This window comes from Pistacia vera, unplaced genomic scaffold (genome assembly GCF_008641045.1).
Source record: "Pistacia vera cultivar Batoury unplaced genomic scaffold, PisVer_v2 Contig678, whole genome shotgun sequence".
Taxonomy (NCBI): domain Eukaryota; kingdom Viridiplantae; phylum Streptophyta; class Magnoliopsida; order Sapindales; family Anacardiaceae; genus Pistacia; species Pistacia vera.
In genome coordinates this window covers 1,121,856-1,142,964 of record NW_022196532.1, presented here as the reverse complement: position 1 = coordinate 1,142,964, position 21,109 = coordinate 1,121,856, and the positions used below count along the sequence as shown (strand labels likewise).

Below are 21,109 nucleotides of genomic sequence, written 5' to 3'. Positions count from 1 at the left end.
TTGTGGTTGGATTGAGTTAATTGAATAGGTGGTTCCATCAACTTGGTATCAAAGCTAGGTTGGGTAATGGTAAAATCCAAAATGGAGAACAGAATGGAAAATGTGGAAAAGGAAATGAGAACCGTGAAGGAAGATATGGGCATGATGAAGACCGACTTAGGTAGTGTCAAGAAGTACTTAACTGATGAGGTTGAGGGAGGAAAGGGAGGAGAAACGTTATCAGGAGAAGGAGAAAATGTCTGTAACTCCAGAAAATCAAAGTTCCGGCGGAGATAAGGGATGTGAACTAAATCACAGTGGGGATAACAGGAAGGACGACAACAAAATTCGCAAACTCGAGCAACCCATTTTTAACGGAGATGATCCTTTTGGCTGGACTTTCAAGGCTGACAGATATTTCGCCATTAATCGATACGAAGAAAAGGAAATGGTGGAGGCCGCCGCCATGTGCATGGAAGGAAGAGCCTTAAATTGGTATCAATGGCTTGAATCTCGGAGACCAGTCCAAAATTGGAAGGATTTCAAAGCCGCTTTAATTGCCAGATTTAGACCATCCTTTCAAGGGACAGCCTATGAGGCATTGGTAGCATTGAGACAGATTGCATCGGTGACAGAGTATCGCGAAGAATTTGAAGCACATACAGCTTCGTTGAAGGAATTGGGAGAAGAGATGCTAATGGGTATCTTTAAAAATGGACTGAAGGAAGAAATCAAAGCTAAATTGCGTCTCATACAGTCCAAAGATCTGGGGGAAGTGATGGAACATGCCCATCGAGTTGAAGAAAAAAACTGGGTGCTTGATAAAATTAGGCCCAAAATGACTAAAGCCCAAAATGTAAAAATTGAAGGGTACTCAGGGGTCTCTCCAAGCCTAGAGGTTGGGCGACCCAGTTGGTGGTCCAATACCACTAAAATCTCAGGCGAGACCCATTCTTCGTCAAATCGTTCTATCGATAGGAGGGATATTCCACCGGCGACGACAACTTCGAGCTCTAGAGGGAAACATTTCCGAAGGTTAACTGAAGCAGAAATTCAACTCAGAAGGGAGAAGGGGCTTTGTTTTAGGTGTGACGAAAAGTTTAGCCCTAACCACCGATGTAGGAGCAAATCTCTGCAGATCTTGCTGGCATGGGAAGATGATGATCCAGAGAAGAGCAAAACACCACCAAACAACGATGAAGAACCCACTACTAAAGGTAACCCTCTAGCTTTATCCATGAACTCTATTGTCGGAATCACCTCTGACAAGACTCTGAAAATTAAGGGAGAGATTGAAGGGGTGGGGGTTATTGTGTTCGTTGACAGTGGGGCATCCCACAATTTTATTTCACACGACTTGGTGCGCAAACTGGGCATGCAAATTGAAAAAGGAAAAAGGTTTGGGGTGATGGTAGGTAATGGTGTCACAGTGAGAAGAGAAGGTGTTTGTAGGGGAGTGCAACTGGAGGTCTAAGGCGTTAAGATTACCCAAGATTTTTTCCCTTTTGATTTGGGTGGAGCTGATGTGGTATTAAGGGTGACGTGGTTGAGTTCATTGGGTGATGTTTGCGCAAATTGGAAGAACCTGACGATGAAATTTGAGTTGGGAGGCAGAAGGGTGAGCCTACAGGGAGATCCATCCCTAGTTAAGACGGTGGTATCTCTAAAAGCCATGTTAAGGTCACTCTATTCCATCGGAGGAGGCTATTTAGTCAAATTTTGCTCCACTGAATGTGTGCCAGAACAAAATGGAGAACCCACCGACCCTAGGATTGTATCATTGATGGAAGGGTATAACCAATTGTTTGACCACTAAACTACCCCCACACCGACAGCATGACCATGCCATAGTCCTGTAAGAGGGAGCTCGACCACCCAATAAACGACCCTATAGATATCCTTATTTCCAGAAAAATGAAATAGAGAAAATGGTGGGAGAAATGTTGGTAGCAGGGATCATTCAGCCTAGCGCCATCCATTTTGCCAGCCTAGTGTTACTAGTCAAGAAGAAGGATGGGAGTTGGAGGTTTTGTGTTGATTATAAGGCACTCAATGATATAACTATCCCTGATAAGTTCCCCATACCCACTATCGAGGAGTTGTTAGATGAATTAGTTAGGGCTGTTTTCTTTTCAAAGCTTGATTTATGATCTGGATACCACCAGATTTGATTGAAGGAGGAGGATATTCACAAAACGGCCTTCCAAACTCATCACAGTGACTATGAGTTCCTAGTTATGCCATTTGGCCATTTGGCCTGACTAATGCTCTGTCAACTTTTCAAGCCCTAATGAATGTTATTTTTAAACCTGTTTTGAGGAAATTTGTGTTGGTCTTCTTTGATGCTATTTTGATTTACAGTCCTGATCTTGATTCCCATGTGATTCATCTCGAACAAGCCCTTAAGATTTTACAAGACAACGAACTAGTAATGAACAGGAAGAAGTGCTTGTTCAGTCAGCAAAAACTAGACTATTTAGGCCATATAATTTTAGTGCAAGGAGTGGAAGCAAACCCACACAAGATTGAGGCAATGGTTAAGTGGCCTGTTCCGACCAATGTGAAAGGTCTACAGGGATTTTTAGGCCTTACGGGATATTACCGGAGATTTGTCAAGGGGTATGGCAGTATTGCACAACCACTTACGGATTTGCTTAAAAAAGATTCATTTAGTTAGAATGAGGGAGCACAAATGGCTTTTGATAGACTCAAGGAAACTATGACTACGGTTCCAATCTTAGCAGTTCCAAACTTTGCACTTCCCTTTGAAGTGCAGACTGATGCTTCAGGTCACGGAATGGGAGCAGTTTTGGTCCCTAACAGTCTAGACCCATAGCTTACCTAAGCAAAACCTTTTCACCACAAGCAAAACAGAAGTTAGTATATGAACGAGAACTAATGGCAATCGTTTTTGCAGTGCATAAGTGGAGCCCGTATCTATTGGGCAAACGATTCGTCATCAAAACTGACCAAAGAAGTCTGCAATTTCTCACTGACTAGCGAATTAAAACTCCTGAACAACAAAAGTGGCTGTCTAAACTAATGGGGTTCTCTTTCGACATTCACTATTGGCCGGGAAAAACAAACAAGGTGGTAGATGCTTTATCACGAAGAGTGGAGAGACTAGATTTGAACACCATTTCAGTAGTACAGTTTACAGAATATGAAGATTTAGCCAATGAAGCACAACAAGATCCCAAGTTGCAGCCTATCATTCAGGACCTTCTCTTTGACCCCAACAGTCGCCCACACTACAGACTTAGGCAAGGGTGTCTTTTGTACAAAAACAGAATTGTTTTACCAAAAGGCTCCAGATTCATAGCTAAACTTTTGGCAGAATTTCATTCCAACCTAGGTGGAGGGCATTCAGGGTTTTTCAAGACTTACAAACTGGTGGCAAACATTGTTTATTGGGAAGGGATAAGGCAAGATGTTCAAGAGTTTGTAAAGGCTTGCACTATTTGCCAAGTCAATAAGTATTCAGCCCTCAAGCCAGCCGAGCTTTTACAGCCTTTGCCTATACCTGAGCAAGTCTTTGACAACTTTGACGATGGATTTTATTGGAGGTTTCCCACGAGCCAAGGGGTTCGATAGTATCCTCGTGGTGGTTGATCGGCTCACCAAATACGGCCACTTTATCCTCTTGTCTCACCCTTTTAGTGCGAAGGAGGTTGCTACGATATTCATGAAGGAAATTGTTAAGCTCCATGGATTTCCCAAGTCTATAGTTTCGGATCGAGATCGACTCTGTATGAGCCAATTCTGGCAGGAAATCTTCAGAGCAGCAAGGACTTCTCTTAAGTTCAGTTCAATTCCGCATACCACCTACAAATGGATGGCAAAACCGAAGTGGTGTTTAGAGGCATATCTGAGATGTTTTTGCAGTTCCCAGCCTAAACAGTGGCCAAATTGGCTCTCTTGGGCAGAATTTTGGTAAAACACAACGTACCATCAGTCCACTAAAATGACACCCTTCAAGGCCTTTTATGGCAGAGACCCACTACTCCTTCTCAAGCTGACCGATTACCCCTCCTCGGTTGAAGACGTGAACCAACAACTCCTTCACCGCAATGCCATCATAAATGAACTTAAACGTCACTTGGAATCTGCTCAAAGACACATGAAAGAGCAGGCTGATAAACATCGCACAGATATCAGCTTCTCTCCGGGAGATTTTTTTTACCTCAAACTTCAGCCCTACAGGCTTAGGTCGTTAGCCAGGAAACTGAATGAGAAACTCAGTCCTAGGTTTTATGGGCCATTTAAGGTGGTGGACAGAATTGGTCTGACAACTTACAAACTAGCTCTACCCTCCAGTGCTCGTATTCATCCAGTATTCCATGTGTCCCAGCTCAAACGCAGACTACACAATTCCGTTCCAGTTCAACCACTTCCCACTTTTCTCACCGAAGATATGGTACTCCAGGTTCACCCACAATCAGTCCTAGCGATGCAGTCCCTACTTGATGGCACCAAAGAGGTCCTCATTCAATGGAAAGATTTGCCCTCCTTTGAAGCTACATGGGAATCTTTCGACGTCATCAACACACAATTCCCTCAATTCCACCTTGAGGACAAGGTGGCTCTCCTGGGGGGCGAGGGGTGTATTGATAGACCACCTCTCGTTAATATGGTCAATAAGTCGAGGGGTCGTAAAAAGAGCACTAAGGGCTAATGAGTGAAATGAGTGTGAGTGAGGGTTTGTTACGGGATTTTGCATGCAAGTGGCTGGATAGAATAAAGTTTGTTAGAGTAAGGTTAGTTTAGTAAGTATTTGGGTACAAATAGCTAGAGAATGGTAAAACAGGTGTCAAGTAAATTCTTATTGGTATTTTGGGATGCTCCCAGCTCCTCGAATTGCTGGGGATTGATCTGTGGTCACTCTTTCTGGATGTTGCTATTTCTTTCAGTATTCAATAATAACAATCAGTTTTATCAGATTGTGTGTTACTTTCATTTCTGCTCGTGTGTTGTGGTTGGATTGAGTTAATTGAACAGGTGGTTCCATCACAATCTTTCATGTAGAGGCAAAGCTAACAAAATAAACTAGTGTACATGTGTGTTTTCCTTTAAGCTCTGTTTTCAGCTTCACAAATACTTTTAGAGTTCCCAATGCATCAACCTCAAGCTTTACATATCATGAAAGAACTTGTATGTCTTGATGTCTTCTATGATTAATCTTACTGCACCAATGCAACCCAATATTGCAACAACGGAGAACCAGGTAGCTATCATGCTGTTAAGAAGCTGTATTGGGAGCCGGAGTGTTGTGTGTTTAGGCATTCTTCCAGCTTTCAGATATGCTACAGCAGGGAAAACGAAGTCGAGGGGAGTGAACCCGATGGCGCCACATATGGACACAAAATCCCCGAAAAATGGCATGGCTGCAGCGACAAGGCTAATAAGAACGATGTAAATGGAGGTATAAGTAAGACGGATGAAGCAAGTTTTCAAGGTGAATTGGCTAGTAGACTTGTTTGATAGCATTGTTTCCTCAAAGTAGGCATAAGTTGGCCTGCAGTATATCTAAACACAGAAGTGAAGAACAAATATCAGAAAAAGAAACTCAATTTATGGATGGTGCAGAGTAACAGATTTTGTATCCAGAGATTATTTGGAGAAATTACGACCCATCATACGTGATCTAGTTCAATAAAAATCAGGAAGTTGTCATTTGGGTAACAATTATTCTAGCAAGAAAATGGGATCCACGGAATGCCCTCGAAAGTGTTGAAATCCCTCACACTGCCTATGCATAAGCTAAAAGTATTGTATATTCTAAGAAGAAATAGGCAAAGAACTGAAAGTATTCTACAGGTTCAAAATACTTGTACTTCATCCTGAAAACCGATAATTCATGTACTGCAAAATATAGGTAATGAACCATTTGTACACTACCTGATAGCACCCTGATATTTGAATCACAGCAAAGAGATTTGCCATGACAATTGTCCACTCTGGAATAGTTAGGGAAGCCAAGATATAAGGCTGTACTTCTGATCCAAATGCCCAGTATCCGCAGAAGGCCAGTTGCCAGTAAGTCAAGATAATTACACTATACGCTGCTGATACACCTTTGTAAATATTCTTCTTTGCAGGTTCCCTCACTGTATTCTGGTACCGGAACAGTTATTATTAATTACTAAATTGGTAACAGTTTTGATATGCATCTATAACTATCAGCAGAAAACAGAACTCCAAACAACTTGATAAGAAAGATTGGAAAAATAAATTGAAAGGTGACTATTATTGATTAAGTAGCTTTAGTAATTTGGTAAACCTGTATTTCCGGAAGCATTGCATCTCCAAATGAGAAGGCAATTGCCCCAAGAGCATTGAATGCTTTAAAAGTCTTAGAAGAGGAGCTTCCACGCAAGCTATAACTGATTGATTCTCTATCTATCTTTGTTCCTACAACGACAAGTTGCAGCGGGAGAGAATATGTGTCAAAGTAAGAAACTGAAATAACCTATAAATCCATAGACATAAAAAACAGTTATAAACAATTTAAAGTTTTACCATTATAAATTGTCACACCAATGGTTGTACCAGCAAAGCTAATGGTGCTTATTGTGCACAATGCATTAACCCATCTTAAAGAATGTATATTAGGGAGTTGAGAGAGGAACAGTTCAAAGGCTCCAAAGAAAATAATGAAATGCTGCAAGGTTAAGGTGCCATCTCTGTGGAAGTATTTGTAAACTGCCTGCAAAATATGAAACGTAACAACCCACCACCAGAATGAGTAAAATGAAGCAATGTACGTTTCATTCATCCAATCAACCGAAGAAAAGCAGGAAAAGGTTATCTAACCTTAAGGCTACTCCCAGCAGCAATTTGAATGGCAATGTTATTGCCTAACGAAGCTACCTGCTGAAAAAATGCAATAGACCAGTAACCCCAGAATCCTTCAACAAACAGAAAAGAATGTTATAGTCAAGCATGCTGCATACAGTTGAACTTAAGTACATCCACGGTGTGCTGAATTTGGCTTAGGATTAAATTCTCAGGATATCTTAAGAAAGGATTGGGAGTTCACTCTGGCTCTATGCTATGGTATTGTGGGCAGGAAAGGCAAAGCGTTGTAGATAGTAATAATTTGATCTTCTAAAATACAAGCGGCAGATATTTAGATCAAAAAGGAAAAACTGATAGAGAATATCTACATTTTACAACATGAAATTACCAATTTAGAAACGAAAAAAAAAGATTTTACTAATAATATGATCTGATGTTAACTGTTTCTTAGGTGAAAGAAGAATCTTAGAGCATATTAAATTCTTTATACTGTATAAATAGAGTATATGTTTTCTCAAAAACAGGGGAAGGGTTTTCCATTGAGAAGATAGATTGAATGGCCATCAGCTTTGGCCATTTGTCTCAGTTGTTATGTTTCCAAGTATTAATTTTTCAATCCTCTTTGAATAAGTCTTCAGCTTGTTGAGTTTGTTGAGCATCATATATTGCCTTATTAAAGTTGCAGATGATAAAGAAGCATTAACACAAACAATTTTGAGTGTCTAAAACAAGCAATTAAATTAACAAGAAATATCAACATATAAAAAAATTAAAAGAACTCCATTCATCTGTAATTAATTAGGAAGAAAACACAAACCAAAAATGCTCTCTGCAAGATGCCTATAAGTAATTTGCTTCTTCCCATTCCATCTCCACAAAGAGGCAATCAATAAACTTGAATACCATGTTGCCACCGTTCCAGCCACCAAACTACTCACACCTTTACGTAACATTCAATCAGAAACCAAAAAAAAAAAAAAAAAGTTATAAAGTGAAAACAAATAAGCCTATAAAAGAGAATTTATAGTTAATTACCGAGGGGCCAACCGAGAGAGGCGAGAGCAAAAGGCAAAGGAGCATAAGCAGCTGGTGTAGCAATGGTTGTGGCCACGTGGAACGCCGCGTGTTTCCACGTTCCTTTACCTTCATCTCCTTCCTCTTCTTCTTCTTCTTCAAGGGTGTTAGATTTCTCTTCTTCTCTTGTTGTTGCTGTGATAGTTGATGGTACTTCCTCTAGTGAAAGTGCCATTTCTGGTTTGTTTTTCGGGGTTCTGCAACCTTGTGGGGTTGTTGTGACTTGTAAGAGTGGAGATAAGAGACGTCCATTAACAAAAACTTCAAATTGCTTGCAAAATTTTCTTTTCTTTTGACTTTTTTTGCAGAGAGGAATAAACAATTGGACGCTTTGTAAGTTCACAGTCGAAAAACAACTCGGTTAACCCTGATGAGATAGAACGGACAGAGCGGTCAAAACGTCAACCATCCGTCAGCATTACATGTGCCTAAAATCTAATTTAAAAATAAACGCTTTCTAACAACTTTCTCTTACAAGAGCAATGTGACCGTTCAAATTTAATTAGTTAAAACTCATTATTAGATAAACAGGATTTAGGGTGAGCTGTTATATCGCATTTATGAAAAAAAACTGTTGAGAAGGGTTTGCCAGTATAATACTATTCCTAATTTAATGGGATTTGCATTCCTGGGAAAAAAAAAAAAAAAAAAACAATGACCTTGTTTGTTTCACACATTAGAATCACTTTCTTGTTATCCTATTTAGATTAAAATATAGAATATGTATTTGTTTACTTCTTAACATTAGTATTTTAAAAATTAATTTGAATTAAATAAGATTTTTTCTATTAAAAATGAAAAGAGAAGGGACTTGTTTTATATCATCCTATTCTATTTAATTTAAAATATTTTTCTAACTCTATTTAACGAAAAACAATTATCTTTCACTCTTTTCAATCTAAAAATTAATTCGTCCAAGATTACTATTGTCGACGTCAAAATGACACATAATTAGTTAGATTTGGCTGACGGCCAGATTTTAGCATAATTATGGCCAAAGTGCCATTGACAACGGCCAGATTTTGAAAAAATGTGATGGGTGTTTTAATTAATTTGTAAAGTTTTATTGTAGGGATGTTTAATTAAATTAAGAAATATAGGGGTTAAAAAATATTCTCCACTTAATTTTTCCATGTGTACTTACAAAGCTAAAAACGACATCGTTTTGTGTCTTGTGGCTGGTCATAATGAAAATTTCACTGGTTCAATCGCTGACAAGGCTAAATGTAATTGGGTAATAAGAATAAAAGTCCTCATTGGTCCCACTTAACTGGGGCCCGTCTAGACTGTCAATCTGATATGGCAGAAATTTATTGGCTAGTAAATCGACCTGAAAAATTTACTTGACTGCATGTAAATGTAAACAGTAAAGCCCATACCCATCAAAAGCTAAACCTCAAAATTCACAACTGATTTTGACAATTCTCAAATTCTTCGATCCAATTCTCTCCGCACAACCATGGTTTACATAACTTCCTGGGACGAGTTCGTCGAACGATCCGTGCAGTTGTACAGAGCGGATCCCCAATCTGTATGGTTCTAGATTTAATGCTTTATTTTCTTTCGAACTGATAAACTCCGTCGTTTGCATGTCAAGATTCTGTATTAATCTCGGGAAAATAGGTCGAATTGCATGATAACTTTTGTTCTGCTTGATTAATAATGCTAATTTTTTTCTATTCTTTTTGTGATATTTTTGGATGAAATTGTGGATGTAGACGAGGTACTGTATGAAGTATCGGCATTGCGATGGTAAATTGGTTCTCAAGGTCACTGATAACAAAGAGGCAAGAACTAGATTCGCTTTGTCTTTTATTTTGTTGAGTTTAAGGTCTATAATTTTTATTAGCTTTGCCTATAGAATGTAGTATAATTTCTATGTTTAGTGATTTGGTCAAACGTTGATTGTGACCTGTGAGCTAATGAATTTGAGTTTTCTGAATTCGGTGCTTATGAATGGATTGTTTTTCTGAATAATGTATCTATGAACTCTATCTTTTAATGCCTTCACATTTTGCAACTTGATGGAAATTTAATATGTTTTGCCTTGTATGAGAAATACATTTGCTTGGAATAACTTCGTTAATGTTGGCATGTTTCCTTGGGATGGTTAGATGTGTAGCTAGGTGGCATCTGGGTAGGCTTTTGCTGCATTGGTAAAAGGCCAAAAAAGTAAGCATTCTTTGGTGTGATTGTCTTAGTTTTACTGTACAAGAAATCTTATTATATCCCTGTTTTATTTTCAATTCTTGGCATGAGATTGGACTGGCTTAGTACAACAGATTTTTAATTGGTTGTGTTATTTGGATAGAAAGAGATTTCAGATGGAGTTCTTAAGCATGTTAACTTGCATATGCAATTTAGATTGGTAATCCCATCTATCAGCATGGATGAGAAGAGCTGAGTCCATTAGAATGTAGAATCCTAAAGTGTTTCAGCTTTGGTAATTGATCCTCATGCATGGTTGTGTTAATGTCTTTGAGTCATGACCTAATGCTAAGAGAGTGCAATAGCAACTGAAATTAGTGGTTGTTGGAAGGGAAAAGCCGGGATTCATGTGTTTGGAAATGAGAATTGAACCTTTTCATTTTAGTTAGCAGTTTTTGGGTTTTTAGTAAGTTATTAGAAGAAAAGTTGCAAAAGAGAACCTTCTCTTATGTTAACAGTAATGGTCTTGTTGCTCTTTTCAACTCTGCATTTATGTTTGCAGATTTATGTCTGTGGTGTGTTTCTTGAGAGCAATGAATATCATGTTTCCATTGGAGAAATGCAAGCCTAGGACCAAGAAATTGGCTTTGGTGATCACTGTGAAGGTAATATTTACCTTGGAGAAGGTTGATAAAGGTTTATTTGAATACTTGATTAAAAAGGGAATCTCTTATGCTGGAATTATAAACTGCCCGTAGGAAGGAAACCTAAAGTTCAATTTTATTGGCATGTCTGACGGAAGTAGCAACTTTTAAGGAAAGCTTCTGGGCTAGAGAATGGACTGTGCTCGACTTGCTTATATATAAAATCAGGTTGAGAATTTAAGTAAATGAAATGTCATAGAAGAATTTGTCTGGAAATTTCCTGTGGTTTCTTTAATTTGTTATACGGTGGACGTATGTTTCTATTACGATTAGCCTTTCTCTATGACTATTATAGTTTATAACATGAGTTCTGGTCCGCCTTCTCACATTTTTATAGCTCCTTGTGATTTGAAGTGCTTGGAGGACTCCTTATTGATCTGAGGTGCTGCATTTCATCCTCTTCTTTTTTTTTTTTTTTTTTCCTAACGGAGAATCCTGAACCTGGTGTTGTTGCCGTGGTGAGATTTTGCTAATTGAATTCTTAAGGCAGATGACGGGCAAGAAGTTATACTAGACCATAGGCATTAGTAATGTTTGCATGATTCAATTGCCCTTTTAATTGAGTGAGTGGTAATTGAATGATTTTGTGTTGACACTACCATTCATATTTTTTAATTTCCGCTTTACCATGTTAAGAATGTTTTTAAAAGCTACTATAAATAAGATTTCAACTTCAAATTTCATGTCTCAGGGGACAATTTCCTTACTTATATGAAGGATATCAGCTTTATCCAATTAGATGCTTAGTTTACCCTTGTGTCATTAATCTTTGATTGATTTATATTGGCAGTAAAGCCAAACCTTGTGCATGCATCCATATATGCATGCCTGAAGCCACTGACCTGCATGTATTTGAGGTATATGTAAGTAGAAATTGATGACTTGTATGGCTGAATATCCTTGTGTCACAATTTTAAGCTCTTACAGTTTTTAGTTTTCTTTTTGCCAGTGTCTCAAGTTTAAGACCGACCAAGCACAGGATGCTAAGAAGATGGAGAAACTGAACAACATATTCTTTGCTTTGATGGCCCGGGGACCAGATGGTATCATCTTTCTCTAAACCTTTCTTTTTCCTACTTAAGGCTACCTTGTCATGGAAATAGAATTATGTATTGCTGGTTTTAAAAACAAAAAAAACTGTTTTGAAAATGGATTTTATTAAAGAATGCGCTTAAATGATTGCAAAATAAAGTAGTATTTAAGCATATGGTAATAAAGTGAAACCAGTGGAAAAATATTGTTTTGAAATTTCTGTATAGTCCTGCTTATACATACGAAAATGCTCTAAAATGGTTAAAAAAGGGTATGATATTTCAGTTGCTACATGTTTTGAGCATATATTAATTTCAGTTTTGGATCTTGATCTGATCAAGTTGTCTAATTAGTTTCTCTTCCTCTTTCCTGTAGTGAATATCTCAGAAATTACCGGGAAAGAACAGATGGAAGCTCAGCCAGCAAAGAAAGGAAGGGGAAGGAAACAGTGACTTTGTTAGCTTCTATCCAAATAGGACTTGGAAAACTTACATGGTTTTGGGTGATTTAATGAATTTTTGCAACGTCAATACTAACTATTATTCCATTGAATATTCTGAATATCGAAGAAATTCAAGTGAATTTCAGTGGAATGCTGTTTCCTGTGTTCTGTTTTTCCATTTTAGGTTAAAATCTTAGCTATGGACTTATGATACATTTATTTTGTTTATCATTTATAAAATGATTATAATTTGTGGGGTTCAAATGCGTCAGCTATAAAGAATGTGATCCATGATACAAATATTTTTGCAGATCCGGAATTCCCCCTGTTGAGTGTTGAAAAGGGAATATATTCTAAGTGATGACATTATTGAACGCCAGTAATAATGTTGAGCCTGCACGATTCTTCAGATATTATTTTGGCAATTGCACAACTTGTGGTAGAAGGTTTTTCTGGAATCAATTTTTAAGCTCTGGATGGTAAATTATTCCTTTTTTTTTTTTCATGTTCCATGACTGAATGTCGTTTAACATGAAATCTGCAAGTTTTGGACCACTCTTATTGTTCATTTTTGTTTAAATTCTTAATCTAATCAAAAGTATAAAGAAAATCGTTGTAAGTATCACGTTTAAGGCATAATCAACATGAAAATGGGGCTTAAACATGAAAAAAATGTCTAAAGTGTGAATGAATCCTAAATCAGTTATTATACTTGAGCATCAGTTAAACCACATATACAGTGTTTAATAGCAAATAAATTCTACGCTCATCTCTTTCGTTCTCTTGAATCGATTGGCTTTTGCATCTGATCATGTTTGAAACCACATAACTGCTTATGAAAGTAGGATCATTATTCGGTCATGAATGGACACTCTAATTCCTCATATACGTGTGTGTGTGTGTATATAACCTATAAATATTCCATGTTCTACAATTCAATCGTTTATTTTCAAATAATAAGATTAAAGAAGGTTTCAAATAAATCGTTTACTTTTGAACAATGAGATTAGAGAAAGCTTTTAATGAAATTGGTGGATCTATGTAAGTATGTATATCCATCCAATCACATTAATATTTGATAAAGTTTTAATTTGAATGATCATATGATTACACACATACAAATCATCACGTACGCTAATATGAACTATTATGAACGTGATTGGACAATGAAGTTTTGGATGAGATAGAATCATAGAAGTAGTAGGACTAGGACCGTGTGGATGGCATAAGTCTTTGCAAAATCAGAACTTAAAAAGCAATACATCCAAATGATTCCTCTAAACAAACACGTGCAGCACAGCACAAACAGCCAGTATAGCTAGAGCAAAAAAGCCAATAGGATAGGGCAAAGGCAAAGCATGCATAAGCACGAGGCCATTTTGATTATCTCCTCAGATTTTGTTTTTAACTTCACACCAAAACATTCATCATCTCCGATCCAAGGTGGTGTGTTTAACTTTGATTTTCTGGTGTATAATTTTTATCTCATTCTAAACAACACACCCCAAATCCACACTCTTCACACCCTCTTCATTTTTCACCTTTCTCCACATCTTTCAGATATATTACTGCTCATTCCTCAGATCCCAATGCATTCTCTCTACTTTTTTCATGCTTTAGTCTCTAAAGTTAAAGTTTAAAGTCCATTTGTCGTAAAAGCGTACGAAATTCCCACCTCTTTTTCTCCAAGAATATTTATGTTAACAATAACACTAGGTAAAATAATAATAATAAACTGGGAAAATATTCTCTTGAATTAAAGTTGGACAGATGGACAGAATGTTTCTGGTGGCCATAAGCTAAGACAAAATGCATTGTTTCACTTTCTTTATCGACTCCACTATTGGTGGGGCTACTCCCTATCACTATTTTCTTTATTCCAAATTCCAGATCTTATTCCTAGAAAACAAAAAATTTTCAATTTCAAAATATGTGCCTCTACAACTTTTTAATTCCTTAATCTAAGATTTCATTTACTATAAAATTATTGTTAGTAGACAAATCTTGAGTCTAACCAAGTAGAGATTGTTCGCTTTAGTCCTAAACTCTACAAATTTGTTCTTAGGTTTATGGCAAGTATCATTCATAAAAAATGTGTAAATCTCAAATTCTTTCATATGACAAATTTTTCATTTCATAGATCTTACTTTCTTGTGAGATCGTCACACTCATTTTATTGATAATTAGTTCACTTTGGTATCAATTATTAAATCTTGAGTTCAATCAAATAGATATTAGTTGCTAATAAGTGGTATAAAATTATGGAATTGTAAATTAAAGTGATACGGGGGTAAGAGATGATACAAAATGCAACTTTATTAAGGGAAGTTCTTGTTTTAGGATAAAGTTTAAGTAAATCCCAAATCCCATGTGTATACATATGGTGCATCCCACAATTTTATTTCCACGACTTGGGCACAACTGGCATGCAAATTGAAAAAGGAAAAAGGTTTGGGGTGATGGTAGGTAATGGTGTCACGGTGAAGGAGAAGTGTTTGATGGGAGTGCAACTGGAGGTCTAAGGCGTTAAGATTACCCAAGATTTTTTCCCTTTTGATTTGGGTGGAGCTGATGTGGTATTAAGGTGACGTGGTTGAGTTCATTGGGTGATGTTTGCACAAATTGGAAGAACCTGACGATGAAATTTGAGTTGGGAGGCAGAAGGTTGAGCCTACAGGGAATCCATCCCTAGTTAGACGGTGGTATCTCTAAAAGCCATGTTAAGTTCACTCTATTCCACCGGAGGAGGCTATTTAGTCAAATTTTGCTCACTGAATGTGTGCCAGAACAATGGAGAACCCACCGACCCTAGTTTGTATCATTGATGGAAGGGTATAACCAATTGTTTACCACCACTAAACTACCCCCCCACACAGCATACCATCCATAGTCCTGAGAGGGAGCTCGACCACCCTAAATGACGTTATAGATTCTTTATTTCCAGAAAAATGAAATAGAGAAATGGTGGGAGAAATGTTGTTAGCAGGATCATTCAGCCTAGCCCACCATTTTGCCAGCTAGTGTTTAGTCAAAGAAGGATGGGGAGTGGAGTTTTTGTGTTGATTATAAGGCACTCAATGATATAACTATCCCTGTAAGTTTCCCATACCCACTATCGAGGAGTTGTTAATGAATTAGTTGGGCTGTTTTCTTTTCAACTTGATTTATGATCTGGATACCACCAATTGATTGAAAGAGGAGGATATTCACAAAACGCCTTCCAAACTCATACAGTCCTATGAGTTCCTAGTTATGCATTTGGCCTAACTAATGCCTGTCAACTTTTCAAGCCCTATGAATGTATTTTTAAACCTGTTTTGAGGAAATTTGTGTGGTCTTCTTTGATGATATTTGATTTACAGTCTGATCTTAATTCCCATGTGATTCATCTCGAACAAGCCCTTAAGATTTACAAGACAACGAACTGGTAGAACAGGAAAAGTGCTTGTTCGGTCAACAAAACTAGCCTATTTAGGCCATATAATTTAGTGCAGGAGTGGAACAAACCCACACAAGATTGAGGCAATGGTTAAGTGGCCTGTTCCGACCAATGTGAAAGGTCTACAGGGATTTTTAGGCCTTACGGGATATTACCGAGATTTGTCAAGGGGTATGGTAGTATGCAAACCACTTACGGATTTGCTTAAAAAAGATTCATTTAGTTGGAATGAGGGAGCACAAATGGCTTTTGATAGACTCAAGGAACTATGACTATGGTTCCAATCTTAGTATTCCAACTTTGCACTTCCCTTTGAAGTGCAGACTGATGCTTAGGTCAGAATGGAGCATTTTGGTCCCTAACAGTCAACCCATAGCTTCCCTAAGCAACCTTTTCCCCACAAGCAAAAAGAAGTTAGTATATGAACGAGAACTAATGGCAATCGTTTTTGCAGTGCATAGTGGAGCCCGTATCTATTGGGCAAACGATTCGTCATCAAACTGACCAAAGAAGTCTGCAATTTCTCACTGACTAGCAATTAAAACTCCTGAACACACAAAGTGGCTGTCAAACTAATGGGGTTCTCTTTCGACATTCACTATTCCGGAAAAACAAACAAGGTGAAATGCTTTATCACAAAGAGTGGAGGACTAGATTGAACACCATTTCAGTAGTACAGTTTAAAATAGAAGATTTACCATTGAAGCACAACAAGATCCCAGTTGCAGCTATCATTCAGGACCTTCTCTTTGACCCCAACAGTCCCCACACTACAGACTGGTAGGAGGTCTTTTGTACAAAAACAGAATGGTTTTACCAAAAGGCTCCAGATTCATAGCTAAACTTTTGGCAGAATTTCATTCCAACCTAGGTGGAGGCATTCAGGGTTTTTCAGACTTACAAACTGGTGGCAAACATTGTTTATTGGGAAGGGATAAGGCAGGATGTTCAAGAGTTTGTAAAGGCTTGCACTATTTGCAAGTCAATAAGTTTCAGCCCTCAGCCAGCCGACTTTTACAGCCTTTGCCTATACCTAAGCAAGTCTTTGACAACTTTGACGATGAATTTTATTGGAGGTTTCCCACGAGCCAAGGGGTTGATAGTATCCTCGTGGTGGTTGTCGGCTCACACAATACGGCCACTTTATCCTCTTGTCTACCCTTTTAGTGCGAACGAGTTGCTACGATGTTCATGAAGGAAATTGTTAAGCTCCATGGATTTCCCAAGTCTATAGTTTCGATCGAGATCGACTCTTTATAGCCAATTCTGGCAGGAATCTTCAGAGCATCGAGGACTTCTCTAATTCAGTTCAGTCATTCCGCATACCACCACAAATGGATGGCAAAACCGAAGTGGTGTTTAGAGGCATATCTGAGATTTTTTGCGGTTCCCAGCCTAAACAGTGGCCAAATTGGCTCTCTTGGGGAATTTTGGTAACACAACTACCATCAGTCCACTAAATGACACCCTTCAAGGCCTTTTATGGCAGAGACCCCCACTCCTTCTCAAGCTGACCATTACCCCCCTCGGTTGAAGAGTGAACCAACAACTCCTTCACCGCAATGCCATCATAAATGAACTTAAACGTCACTTGGAATCTGCTCAAGGACACATGAAAGAGCAGGCTGATAAACATCGCAAGATATCAGCTTCTCTTGGGAGATTTTTTTACCTCAAACTTCGCCCTACAGGCTCAGTTCGTTAGCCAGGAAACTGAATGAAAACTCATCCTAGGTTTTATGGGCCATTTAAGGTGGTGGACAAATTGGTCTGACAACTTAAACTAGCTCTACCCTCATGCTCGTATTCATCCAGTGTTCCTGTGTCCCAGCTCAAACCAGCCTACACAATCCGTTCCATTCAACCACTTCCCACTTTTCTCACCGAAGATATGGAACTCCAGGTTCACCACATCAGTCCTAGCGATGCAGTCCCTACTTGATGGCACCAAAGAGGTCCCATCAATGGAAGAATTGCCCTCCTTTGAGCTACATGGGTCTTTCGACGTCATCAAAACACAATTCTCAATTCCACCTTGAGACAAGGTGGCTCTCCTGGGGCGAGGGGTGTATTGATAGACCACCTCCCGTTAATATGGCTATAGTCGAGGGTCGTAAAAAGAGCACTAAGGCTATGAGTGAAATGAGTTGAGTGAGTTTGTTACGGGATTTTGCATGCAAGTGCTGGATAGAATAAAGTTTGTTAAGTAAGGTTGTTTAGTAAGTATTTGGTAAAATAGCTAGAGATGGTAAAGAGGTGTCAAGTAAATTCTTATTGGTATTTGGGATGCTCCCAGCTCCTCGAATTGCTGGGATTGATCTGTGGTCACTCTTTCTGGATGTTGCTATTTCTTTCAGTATTCAATAATAACAATCAGTTTTTCAAATTGTGTGTTACTTCTTTTCTCTCTGTGTGTTGTGGTTGGATTGAGTTAATTGAACAGTGGTTCCATCACAATCTTTCATGTAGAGGCAAAGCTACACAAATAACTAGTGTACATGTTGTTTTCCTTTACCTCTGTTTTCAGCTTCACAAATACTTTTAGATTTCCCAATGCATCAACCTCAAGCTTTACATATCATGAAAGAACTTGTATGTCTTGATGTCTTCTATGATTAATCTTACTGCACCAATGCAACCCAATATTGCAACAACGGAGAACCAGGTGCTATCATGCTTTAAGAAGCTGTTGGGGCCGGAGTGTTGTGTGTTTAGGCATTCTTCCAGCTTTCAGATATGCTACAGCAGGGAAAACGTTCGGGGGAGTGAACCCGATGGCCCACATATGGACACAAAATCCCCGAAAATGGCATGGCTGCAGCGACAAGGCTAATAAGAACGATGTAAATGGAGGTTAAGTAAGACGAATGAAGCAAGTTTTCAAGGTGAATTGGCTAGTAGACTTGTTTGATAGCATTGTTTCCTCAAAGTAGGCATAAGTTGGCCTGCATTATATCTAACACACAAGTGAAGAACAAATATCAGAAGAAACTCATTTATGGATGTGCAGAGTAACAGATTTTGTATCCAGAGATTATTTGGAGAAATTACAACCCATCATACGTGATCTAGTTCAATAAAAATCAGGAAGTTGTAATTTGGGTAACAATTTTCTAGCAAGAAAATGGAATCCACGGAATGCCCTCGAAAGTGTTGAAATCCCTCACACTGCCTATGCATAAGCAAAAGTATTGATATTCTAAGAAGAATAGGCAAGAACTGAAAGTATTCACAGGTTCAAAATACTTGACTTCATCCTGAAAACCGATAATTCATTATACTGCAAATATAGTAATGAACCATTTGTACACTCCTGATAGCACCCTGATATTTGAATCACAGCAAAGAGATTTGCCATGACAATTGTCCACTCTGGAATAGTTAGGGAAGCCAAGAATAGGCTGTACTTCTGATCCAAATGCCCAGTATCCGCAGAAGGCCATTTGCCAGTAGTCAAGATAATTACACTATACGCTGCTGATACACCTTTGTAAATATTCTTCTTTGCAGGTTCCCTCACTGTATTCTGGCACCGGAACAGTTATTATAATTACTAAATTGGTAACAGTTTTGATATGCATCTAAAACTATCAGCAGAAAACAGAACTCCAACAACTTGATAAGAAAGATTGGAAAAATAAATTGAAAGGTACTATATTGTTAAGTACTTTAGTAATTGGTAAACCTGTATTTCCGGAAGCATTGCATCTCCAATGAGAAGGCAATTGCCCCAAGAGCATTGAATGCTTTAAAAGTCTTAGAAGAGGAGCTTCCACGCAAGCTATAACTGATTGATTCTCTATCTATCTTTGTTCCTACAACGACAAGTTGCAGCGGGAGAGATATGTGTCAAGTAAGAAACTGAAATAACCTATAAACCTAAGACATAAAAAACAGTTATAAACATTAAAGTTTTACCATTATAAATTGTCACACCAATGGTTGTACCAGCAAAGCTAATGGCTTATTGTGCACAATGCATTAACCCATCTTAAAGAATGTATATTAGGGAGTTGAGAGAGGAACAGTTCAAAGGCTCCAAAGAAAATAATGAAAGCTGCAAGGTTAAGGTGCCATCTCTGTGTAGTATTTGTAAACTGCCTGCAAAATATGAAACTAACAACCCCCACCACGAATGAGTAAAATGAAGCAATGTACGTTTCATTCATCCAATCAACCGAAGAAAAGCAGGAAGTTATCTAACCTTAAGGCTACTCCCAGCAGCAATTTGAATGGCAATGTTATTGCCTACGAAGCTACCTTTGAAAAAATGCAATAGACCAGTAACCCCAGAATCCTTCAACAAACAGAAAAGAATGTTATAGTCAAGCATGCTGCATACAGTTAACTTAAGTACATCCACGGTGTGCTGAATTTGGCTTAGGATTAAATTCTCAGGATATCTTAGAAAGGATTGGGAGTTCACTCTGGCTCTATGCTATGTATTGTGGGCAGATAAGGCAAAGCGTTGTAATAGTAATAATTTGATTTTCTAATACAAGCGGCAGATATTTAGATCAAAAAGGAAAAACTGATAGAGAATATCTACATTTTACAACATAAATTACCAATTTAGAAAAAAAAAAAAAAAAAAAAAAAGATTTTACTAATAATATGATCTGATGTTAACTGTTTCTTAGGTGAAAGAAATCTTAGCATATTAAATTCTTTATACTGTATAAATAGATTATATGTTTTCTCAAAAACAGGGGAAGGTTTTTCATTGAGAAGATAGATTGAATGGCCATCAGCTTTGCCCTTGTCCTCAGTTGTTATGTTTCCAATGTATAATTTTCTCATCCTCTTTGATAAGTCTTCAGCTTTTGAGTTGTTGAGCATATTATTGCCTTATTAAAGTTGCAGATGATAAAGAAGCATTAACACAAACAATTTGAGGTCTAAAACAAGCAATTAAATTAACAAGAAATATCAACATATAAAAAATTAAAAACTCCATTCATCGTAATTTTAGGAAGAAAACACAAACCAAAATGCTCTCTGCAAGATGCCTATAAGTATTTTGCTTCTTCCCATTCCATCTCCACAAAGAGCAATCAATAAACTTGATACCATGTTGCCACCGTTCCAGCCACCAAACTACTCACACCTTTACGTAACATTCAATCAGAAACCAAAAAAAAAAGTTATAAAGTGAAAACAAATAAGCCTATAAAAGAGAATTTATAGTTAATTCCCGGGGGCCCACCGAGAGAGGCGAGAGCAAAAGGCAAAGGAGCATAGCAGCTGGTGTAGCAATGGTTGTGGCCACGTGGAACGCCGCGTGTTTCCACGTTCCTTTACCTTCATCTCCTTCTTCTTCTTCTTCTCAAGGGTGTTAGATTTCTCTTCTTCTCTTGTTGTTGCTGTGATAGTTGATGGTACTTCCTCTAGTGAAAGTGCCATTTCTGGTTTGTTTTTCGGGGTTCCGCAACTTTGTGGGGTTGTTGTGACTTGTAGAGTGGAGATAGACGTCCATTAACAAAATACTCAATT

General features: G+C 38.0%; 2 protein-coding genes and 1 pseudogene across 2 annotated transcripts; 1 reads left to right on the top strand and 2 right to left on the bottom strand.

Moving 5' to 3' along the window:
- Window positions 1-5,021: 5,021 nt before the first annotated feature.
- Window positions 5,022-8,068, bottom strand: LOC116113374 (GABA transporter 1-like). The gene is made up of 7 exons (XM_031399530.1): window positions 7,813-8,068; window positions 7,595-7,717; window positions 6,793-6,887; window positions 6,499-6,685; window positions 6,260-6,390; window positions 5,878-6,093; window positions 5,022-5,505 (listed from the first exon to the last, which is right to left on the bottom strand). Exons 1-7 carry the CDS (start codon window positions 8,024-8,026, stop codon window positions 5,110-5,112), a joined length of 1,362 nt encoding a protein of 453 aa, XP_031255390.1. The 5' UTR covers window positions 8,027-8,068; the 3' UTR covers window positions 5,022-5,109.
- Window positions 8,069-9,234: 1,166 nt separating this feature from the next.
- LOC116113369 (signal recognition particle 9 kDa protein) lies at window positions 9,235-12,429 on the top strand. Its single transcript, XM_031399525.1, has 4 exons — window positions 9,235-9,382; window positions 9,570-9,638; window positions 11,653-11,746; window positions 12,111-12,429. The coding sequence occupies exons 1-4, from the start codon at window positions 9,311-9,313 to the stop codon at window positions 12,185-12,187; spliced, it is 312 nt and encodes a 103-aa protein (XP_031255385.1). The 5' UTR covers window positions 9,235-9,310; the 3' UTR covers window positions 12,188-12,429.
- A 5,741-nt stretch (window positions 12,430-18,170) lies between these two features.
- On the bottom strand, window positions 18,171-21,092 carry LOC116113349 (annotated as a pseudogene).
- Window positions 21,093-21,109: the final 17 nt, after the last annotated feature.

Coding starts and splice junctions, on each gene's coding strand:
- LOC116113369 (XM_031399525.1), top strand. CDS start 9,311: ATGGTTTACATAACTTCCTGGGACGAGTTCGTCGAACGATCCGTGCAG. Junction 9,383..9,569: donor ACAGAGCGGATCCCCAATCT/GTATGGTTCTAG, acceptor TTGTGGATGTAG/ACGAGGTACTGTATGAAGTA. Junction 11,747..12,110: donor GATGGCCCGGGGACCAGATG/GTATCATCTTTC, acceptor TCTTTCCTGTAG/TGAATATCTCAGAAATTACC.
- LOC116113374 (XM_031399530.1), bottom strand. CDS start 8,026: ATGGCACTTTCACTAGAGGAAGTACCATCAACTATCACAGCAACAACA. Junction 6,391..6,498: donor TGGTGTGACAATTTATAATG/GTAAAACTTTAA, acceptor TTGTCGTTGTAG/GAACAAAGATAGATAGAGAA. Junction 5,506..5,877: donor AAATATCAGGGTGCTATCAG/GTAGTGTACAAA, acceptor TTCTGTGTTTAG/ATATACTGCAGGCCAACTTA.